This window comes from Lathyrus oleraceus, chromosome 7 (assembly GCF_024323335.1).
Source record: "Lathyrus oleraceus cultivar Zhongwan6 chromosome 7, CAAS_Psat_ZW6_1.0, whole genome shotgun sequence".
NCBI classification, from domain to species: Eukaryota; Viridiplantae; Streptophyta; class Magnoliopsida; order Fabales; family Fabaceae; genus Lathyrus; species Lathyrus oleraceus.
The window spans coordinates 474,960,807-474,968,268 of NC_066585.1; the positions used below are offsets into that span (position 1 = coordinate 474,960,807).

The 7,462-nt window shown below is 34.7% G+C and overlaps 1 protein-coding gene across 1 annotated transcript; it reads left to right on the plus strand.

The window, feature by feature from the left end:
- The first annotated feature begins 1,405 nt into the window (after positions 1 to 1,405).
- Positions 1,406 to 5,645, plus strand: LOC127104423 (two-component response regulator ARR14). The gene is made up of 6 exons (XM_051041606.1): positions 1,406 to 1,793; positions 2,572 to 2,641; positions 4,066 to 4,364; positions 4,456 to 4,974; positions 5,044 to 5,120; positions 5,210 to 5,645. The coding sequence occupies exons 1-6, from the start codon at positions 1,406 to 1,408 to the stop codon at positions 5,489 to 5,491; spliced, it is 1,635 nt and encodes a 544-aa protein (XP_050897563.1). The 3' UTR covers positions 5,492 to 5,645.
- The last annotated feature ends 1,817 nt before the right edge of the window (positions 5,646 to 7,462 follow it).

Below are 7,462 nucleotides of genomic sequence, written 5' to 3' on the forward strand. Positions count from 1 at the left end.
CATCCAACTTAAGCTCATGGCGTTCACCATACGTGCACAGTAACAGAAAGTGGAAAAACCAACTTGACTCATTTTTTCCCACCTTCCCACCTTCTCTCAACTAAATTCTTTACGTTTGGAAAGGGTTCTGCATCATTGGGACTCTATATAAGACATTGTTTTCAGAAATTTTATACATTCAAGTATTACACGAAAGCTCTGTTGTTTTTAGTTTTAGGCAGATATTACATTCAAAGTGATAACCGCTCACATCGAGAGGTTATTGTAGCTTTAGTTAAATTTTTAAACTAGTATTTCCTACTGAAAGCAGCTTAACATAAAACAAACGCCAATGAATTACAGAGTCCCTGAGGTGTACAGAATCCACATTCATACCTCTCTTTCTTGATATTTTCCTAAATCCTATTCCAATTCTAGTTTTTAATTACGTTCAAATTAAGTAATCAATAGCTTTAGCTTTACATTGCATCAATTTATAACACTAGATTTATTATTAGTCCTTGTGGGTTCGATATCTTTTAAAACTACGTGATAGACCGTATACTTGCAGTTAGATAATCTAATAGACTCATAAAGTCACGATCAAGTTTTTGGCGCAGTTGTCGAGGACTAATTTAGTAAATAGTGGGACTCCGTTATTACCGTATAGAATAAGACAACCATTTATTCATCAATTGTATGCCAAACACTCGCTCACAAGGTGAAGAGTTGGAACAATCGATTGACGAAGTAGAGCGTTATATAATACTAAGGCGCTGAATCAAAGAGTTTTGTTTGAAATACAACATCCCTGACTTGGATATTCCAGAACCGGTTATGGCCAAAAATCCAAACTATCCTCTTCGAGACTATGCTTCTACATCGCAAGAAGAGCCACACAACAACATTGTTGCCCCTGCCATTGACCAAAACGATTTCGAGTTGAAACCTTCACTGTTACAAGCCATACAACAAAGCCAATTTTTTGGTAGCCCTACGAACGATCTGAACCTTCATTTATCAGTGTTTGTACAATATGAAGACATAGTGAAAGTAAATGGTGTTAACCCCGAAGCTATAAAACTACGTCTCTTTCCTTTTTCTTTAAGATATAGAGAGAGAGCTTGGCTCCAGTCTCTACCATCCAACTCTATCACTACGTGGGACGAGTTGAAGAAAGTCTTCTTAGCACGATATTTCCCACATAGAAAAACTGTTATGCTAAGAGCCCAAATCAATGGATTTGGGAAGAAAGACAATGAACCTCATTTCGAGGCTTTGTACCCATCATGGACTTGCGAAGTGGCTGATTATCCATACTTTCTACAATGGTTTCCTCTACAACACTAAGTTGAATTTAGACAATGCCATTGGCGGTGCTCTAATGGACAAACCTTAAGAAGAAGCCTATCAACTCATTGAAAACATGGTACAAAATCACTTCCAATGGGGAGGTGAGCGAACACCTATAGAGAAACCACCACTAAAGAGTGGAATATATGAATTTAATGGCATAAACCGTGTCAATGATAAAGTGGATGCACTTACCCAAAAGATTGAAAGTTTGACCGTAACTCCAGCAACTATTGTAGCTGCTGTGACACCCAACTGCGAATTATGTGGAACACCTGAGCACAACACCGTTGAATGTCATTTATTGGTTGGTATTCCAACCGACCAAGTAAAATATGCCCAAAGGAACCCATACTCAAACATCTATAGCCCTGGCTGGAGAAACCATCATAATTTTTCCTACAAGAGCAACAATGCTTTGTTTCTTAGACATCATCGACGAATGCGTAAGAGAAATGAAGGTGAAACCACCTAAGCATATTGAAATACTAAAGATTCCAGCGCCTCATATATTTGAAAATGATGAATGGCGAAAGCCATATGTAGATGAGAGCCTAAGTGAATGTCTTGCACTTACTCCAGATCCTATGCCTTGCCAAATTCATTTGCATGTTTTTCCTCAAACTCATCTCTTCGACTTCCTTGGTAACCTGTTTCTTAGAATCCAATAGTTTTTGCATCGCATCTCGGGAGAATTACAAATCAGGAAACAAAGTGTGTTTTTCAACACCATATAACCAATCCTTGTTAAAAGAAAATTTGCGCACATCTTGTAATAATCCGACAAGTTCAGAGTGACTTGAACCTAAGACATCCAACACACTATGTGTTTGGAGGAATTTCAATAACTCTACAAGGCAGTTGTAGGCATAACCCTTGTATCTGTTAGTTAGTAAAGTGTCCTTTAAAAGAACAGAAGGATGCTTCACAAGGCATAGGATCTGGAGCCTATGTGTTTCTTTATTCTAAAGGACTATTTTTTTTCTCTGACTACACTTCTTTAGTGATGATGACTCAGACTCCAGACTTAGGTGTGCAATATATTCATGAGCAACTAATTCATTTGCACGCTTTTCCTCAGCCAAATTCAAGTGTTGCTAGACCTTGTGTTTCTATTGGTTTTTGCTTGTAGGGTAATGTTCCTACACCTATTTTAGAAAAATACTATTTCGAGATTTAGTTTATATGCTAATTTTGGTTGTACTTCTCTTATATGTGTTACTCGTTTTGTGTGTTCAGTTGTGCTATCTCTTGGAATTTTCGATACTCTTAATGTCATGGATAAGAATATAGCTTTGAAATTTATGAGGTTAGACATGCATCTAGGATGTACTTTTTGGTGGTGAATATTAGCAAAGAATGGTATACAAGGGGTTCAATAGACCTTTCCAAATTAAAAAACTATTTTATAAAACAGAGTTAAGTGCGGGAGCATAGATTTGACAAATGTTTTTAGAGATTACGCGACTGGATCAATGTTCAATAAAATCTAAAAAGAATTGAAAAACAATGATGGATTCAGTGAAAACAAAGTAAGTGTTTATCTAATTAGATTCAAACAAAGAAATTTGAATACAATTTAATTCTAGTCAAGTGCATAAAGATTGGTTCAAGTCAATAGATGAGAAGATTCAAATTAAGTATCAAAAACTAAAAATGTTTAAGTCAATATTCGAATCAAAGCTACACATGATTTGAATTATGTGTAACATAAGTACTTGGTTCTAATGAAATACAGACACGGTACGAGTATCAGATACGATACATATATGATAGTGTGATACCTTACTAATTGAAAAATATATGATACAATACGTTTAAAATAAGTATATAAATATTGAACCCATAATTGATATGTGGAATATTATAATCAATTATAGTACAAAGAAGTTATATGATAATTATGTCAAGAGTTCTGAAGTGTGTGCGCACGAAATATCCATGTTTTAAAAAATATGTTGAAATTACAATATTAAACCAGGGAAAGGATAAAATAGTTTATCTGTGGACTGATCAAGTTAAACACTTTGACAACACCACAACAAATAGAGTTAAATCTGCTCATGGTAGATTAAAGATATGGTTGGGGGATAATATGAGTGATTTTTGTAAAGGTTGAGAGGCAATAAACAATATGATTGTATTGCATCACAATGAAATACACACATCCTTTGATAAAAGCATAACAATACTAGAATATAAATTTCAAGACAAATCGTCGCCCTCTTCATCTTTACCATAAATGGACAAAGGACAATTTAAACAGACTAGCAATGTGGTTACATAATCATTGTCTGGTGTATCAATGATCATACAAGGGTGCAAATGAATTAGTTGGTCATGAATATATTGCACGCCCAAGTTTGGAGTCTGAGTCATCATCACTGAAGAAGTGTAGCCAGAGAAAAAAAACAGTCCTTTAGAATAAAGAAACACGTGAGAATCAACTTTTGTAAACGATGAATCAATCCCAAGAAATGAAGGAACAGTGTCATAATCCTTTTATGTGGAAACAGCCACATATGTGGGACAAGAAGCTCTACTAACCCATGTGGGTGAGAAGGGTAAAAATAGAATTGAAGAAAAGGGGTGCCAACGAAACTCAGAAGAGGGTGCGAATAAATAATAGGTCTTTACTAAGTATAGTTTTATTGGCTTGGAGTTGCAACCCGGAACAAAGACCCACTTTTTCTTAGACCAATTATCGACTAAGTTTAATTTTCTTTTAAATAGTGGTAATTATAACAAAAAAACCACAATACTGTCTTTTTATTCTGAGATGAAACTATTCTCAACTATTCTGAAGGTCCTTGCCATTCAACATGACACTATTCTTCTTAATGAGATTCAGGAAATGTGTGATAGGTATCATTATCTAGTAACCAAGTGCACTTCAACTTCTTATGCTTTTAATCTTCTCGAGGAAAGATGTGGTTATTTTGATATGATGTTGATTGATCTTTGTATGCCAAACATGGACTCGTATCACTTTATTCAATATGTAACCCTACAACACAAAATCCCTGTCATTGGTAAGTACTTTAACGCTACCGTAAAACTGTTCATTCATATTATCTATAGACGCTTCACTGTAACTAACATCATTATTATCTATGTTTGTAGTGATTTCTTCTGATGCCACAGAAAGTTCTGTCCTAAAGTCTATAATTCATGGCGCATGTGATTATTGGGTTCAACCTCTGCATGAAAAACAATTCAAGACTATGTGGCAACATGTTGCCAGAAAAACTTTGATGGAGAATAAAGAACATCAAGATCTTGGATTCTTGAAGGTTCGAACTGATAAAGAACCTGAAGTTCTTGAAATCTTGGAGACCGAAAGTCATAAAGAACATCAAGATCTTGGATTCTTGAAAGCGCAACTCCATAAAGAACCTGAAGTTCTTGAAATCTTGGAGACTGAAAGTCATAAAGAACATCAAGATCTTGGATTCTTGAAAGCGCAAAGCCATAAAGAACATGAAGTTGTTGAAATCATGGAGGGTCCTCGGCATGAAAGAAAACGGGAGAGAGAAGATGATAAACCTGGAAAAGAAACAGGTGGAAAAAAGAGTCGGTTATCATGGACGCCGCAACTGCATCAACAGTTTGTAAATGCTGTGAACCAACTTGGCGTAGATGGTATGATTGTTTTATATTTGTTTGTATTCTTTAACAAGTCAAGTTATGTGCATTGTTGTTTATTTTCAGAGGCAAAACCTAGAAAGATTCTCAAAGTTATGGATGTTTCTGGTTTAGCAACAGCACAGGTTGCAAGTCATTTGCAGGTTAGGTTTTGATATATTTTTGTTATATTTGTTTTCGTTTGAGATGAAGTATAATTAACATTCTTCATGATTACAATATTGTTTTGCAGAAGTATAGAAATTATTTGAAGAGACCAAAGTCAAAGAAAAGTCCAACTGAGTGTCTTAATAAAACATGGTTAGAATCTGAACATGCTAACTCAATGATAGAACAAGACCAAAGTCCTCAACTGAATTTAACTCTTCAAAGTGATAATATCTCTGAAACACAACAACATTCAACAGATGTCGGCGATTATCGAGTCTCCGACATTATGAACAACGATTTTCTTCCTGATCCATCTGACTTGCTCTTTGATTTAGATGATGAGTTAATATCATTATTATTTTAAAGCATCTGAATGAGATATACAATTGCAAGGTGGTGACTGATTCAGATGAAAGCATAGAATGAAGATATATTCATTTATTCTTAATGTAATTAACTATTCTAACACTTTCTGTTTTTTTAACTTTCTGTTTTTTTAGCTTTCTATTCATGAGTCAATTTTCAACTCTTAAAAATGCAATGGTTATTTTAATGTTAATTTGTTGTTGGCACTAGAATCTTGTTCGTGAATAATGAGTAATGTCGTTCATCAAGCTAAAATACATGCTCTAACTTTGATAAGCTTTATGAGATTCTATTCATCTAATTTTTGTTATCAAAAAACATAAGTTACTAAATTTGTTAAAATATTGTTGGGATCAAATTTGTCTAAAATATTTAGACTTTCTCGCCTCTTAATTCATCCACCCATAGGTAGCAAGTAAAAAATATATTAAAAGATATACATCCCATAATTGTTGGAGAGAAAAGTGGTAATTGTCTTAACTAACTAATAAGAGTCCACATGCTAATAATTAAATAATATTATAGTTTAACACTCCTCTTAAAATAAATATGAGGTGGAGAATAGGTTAGATAAATCAATTTAACCATCAAATGTATGAATTGAGTAGGATCACGGAGAAAGTCAGTTGGATTTGCGTGTAAATTGATAGTACGATCTATTAGGATAGATGTGGTCTTAGCTCCCAATAACCCAATATCCTGTAATAAATCCAGATAATATTTGCATTCGCATAATGTGATGCCTATAGAGGAACTAGCAATTTCCAAATCTAAGAAATACTTGAGATTTTTCAGATTCTTAATGCTAAATTTCTAGTCGAAGACATTTTTTATTTGAATGAATTTAGATAAAGTATATCTTGTAAGAATTGTTGGTGCAAGGTAGAATAAATGATGAACGGAAATATTCTATTAAGAGAATGACGGCTACAAAACATGATAAAAGTTACAATGATTGGCACCCTATTTATAAGCTAAAACTAGGGTTACTAGAATATGATAAAATACTAAAATACCCTCTAACAAATTTAGGGGCTAAGAAAATAGTACAACTAATAAATATGAATTACTTCTAATACCATCCCTTAATTAATATTCCATCAAAACTTGTAACACCAATTCCATCCCTTAATCTGAGAAATTGATCAGTCTTGATAGCTTTCGTCAGAACATCTGCCAACTGTTTCTGAGTGCTGCAGTGTACAACTTCTAACACTCCCCTCTGAACTTGATGTCTCAGAAAATGATACTTGGTCTCAATGTGTTTGCTTCTCCCATGCAACACTGGGTTTCTGGCAAGATTGATTGCAGACTTGTTGTCAAACATCAGCTTCAGAGGTTTGTTTACTTTAATCTTCAGATCCTGCAGTAGATTCAGAATCCACACAGCTTGGCATGCAGTAACAACACCTGCAATGTATTCAGCTTCACAAATTGACAACGCCACAACAGGTTGCTTCTTGGAACACCAAGAAATGAGACCTCCCAGAAATCTGAATAAGTACCTAGACGTACTTCTTTTGTCAACTCTGTCTCCACACCAATCAGAATCTGAATAACTCAGAAGTTCTGACTCATCCTTTCTTCCAGAAGGAAATAATACTCCATACTTCAGAGTTCCCTTGATATACCTCAGAATCTTGACAACAGCTTAGTAATGGGACCACTTAGGTTTACTCATGAACCTACTAACCATCCCAACTGAATAGCAAATATCAGGTCTGGTATTGCACAAATACCTCAGAGAACCAACCAACTGTTTGAAGGTTGTAGCGTCCACATCCTTTCCATCAGAGTCAGAATCCAGTTTCTGATTTGTATCAGAAGGTGTGACAGCAATCTTATAATTCTTCAGATTAAATCTCTTCAGAAGTTCTAATTCATACTTGAGCTGATGCAAAATAATACCTTTCTCAGAGTATCTGAACTCCATCCCTAGAAAGTATGTCATTTTTCCTAGATCAGTCAT